This window comes from Rhinolophus ferrumequinum, chromosome X (genome assembly GCF_004115265.2).
Source record: "Rhinolophus ferrumequinum isolate MPI-CBG mRhiFer1 chromosome X, mRhiFer1_v1.p, whole genome shotgun sequence".
NCBI lineage: Eukaryota > Metazoa > Chordata > Mammalia > Chiroptera > Rhinolophidae > Rhinolophus > Rhinolophus ferrumequinum.
In genome coordinates, this window is record NC_046284.1 from 106068011 (window position 1) to 106069489 (window position 1479).

At 51.3% G+C, this 1479-nt stretch overlaps 1 protein-coding gene across 1 annotated transcript; it reads right to left on the reverse strand.

The window, feature by feature from the left end:
* Positions 1 to 1035, reverse strand: LOC117027745 (melanoma-associated antigen B18-like). The gene has a single exon (XM_033115826.1). It carries the CDS (start codon positions 1033 to 1035, stop codon positions 1 to 3), a length of 1035 nt encoding a protein of 344 aa, XP_032971717.1.
* Between the last annotated feature and the right edge of the window lie 444 nt (positions 1036 to 1479).

The following is a 1479-nucleotide window of genomic DNA, read 5'->3' on the forward strand; positions in this document are numbered from 1 at the left end:
TCACTTAGTGTGGGAGGACCTGCTGACCATGGCCCTGGAGCGCGCACTGGCCATGGCAGCAGTGCGAGCCCTGGCTGCTACTCTGGCCCTCGCTCTCTCTTCCTCATCTTGCAAAGCCTCTTCATACCAGGATGGAAAGGCACTCGGAATGGTGTTATGGATCTTGGCCAAAAATTCCAGCACTTTCATCTTGGTGGTCTCAGCGTGGGCTCTTGGGCCCCACAGGAACTCATAGCATGGAGGATCACTGTTGGGAACTTGGCGGTACTCCAGGTACTTCAGCTGCACCAAATCTTCTGTGATGACCTTCTTCGGATTCCCATAGATGAAGTGCCTCCTATTAGGATGGACGCCCATCATATTCAGCACTTGCCAGATCTCCTCCTCGGTGGCGCAGTTGCTTTTCATGAAGATCACGCCCAACACAATCATCAGGAGGCCAGTCTTGGGCATGATCTCTTCATTCATCATTCCATCGAAGGAGATGTCCAGTTTGCTGACAAGGGCATAGCAGTGCCTGATGGGATCCACTTCCTTCAAATCAACACCAAAGGCCAGCTCCATGTGTTCAGAGGCTCTCCTGAGGATCTCATCGAAATGAAGCCTGTACTTTTTGTTAACAAACTTTATCATGTCTGCCTTCATAATTGGCTCTTTGTTTTGATACTTCTGCAGCAGGAACTGCACCAATAAAACTACCTTCTTGTTTAAAGGATCTCTGTAGAAATTCTGTGTGCTCTGTGAGGATGTTTGGCTTTCCTCATCTTGTTTGCTGGCACCTTCCTCTGAATTGGTGCATGAAACAGCCTCAGGAGTGTTGGTGGTAGATGGGGTTCCCTGAGGGTTTGTAGGAGCACTGGGTAGTCCAGCATCAGGCAAATTCTCAGGTCTGGTCTCAGAGAGAGGATAGGCAGTGGAGAGGGACACTCCTTCCTCTTCCGCAATAGCCTGAGCACTCTCCAGACCCTGCCTCTCACAACGGGCCTGGCGGCGTTTCTCACGGGCTCGGAGCTTACTCTTCTGACCTCGTGGCATAATGACTCTAGTCACGGACAGCACGCAGGCAGTTCAAACAGGGAGATAGATGAACAGGTCACCCTAGAAGGCAGAGGAAGAGATGGTGCTATGCATAGCCCCGGTAGAGAGATTTTACCTTGGCTCCAAGAAAAGCTGCCTCTGCTGGTTCCCTTAAGGGTATTGTTTTAAGAACCTACAAGACAGGGGTGGAAGGGACTCTAGGGACCTCCTCTGTTCTGCGGGGACTGGTTGGCCTCAGTACTAACTCAGGATATTAAACTTAACTCCTAACCGGTCCTTTGACTCCTTCTGCTGATTTGAGGCTGCCTCTTCAGACCAAGGCTTTCCATCTCACCAATTCCGTAGGTGGAAGTGAGGGGGTGTTACGTCTAACTGCTATGCTTGAGCCATGGGAAGTTGACAGGAGGGTGGGGCATGTCAGAGGAGGGCGGGGCTCTGTGG

What these genes read in the sequence shown, in the direction of transcription:
- LOC117027745 (XM_033115826.1), bottom strand. Translation starts at nt 1,035, where the DNA reads ATGCCACGAGGTCAGAAGAGTAAGCTCCGAGCCCGTGAGAAACGCCGC.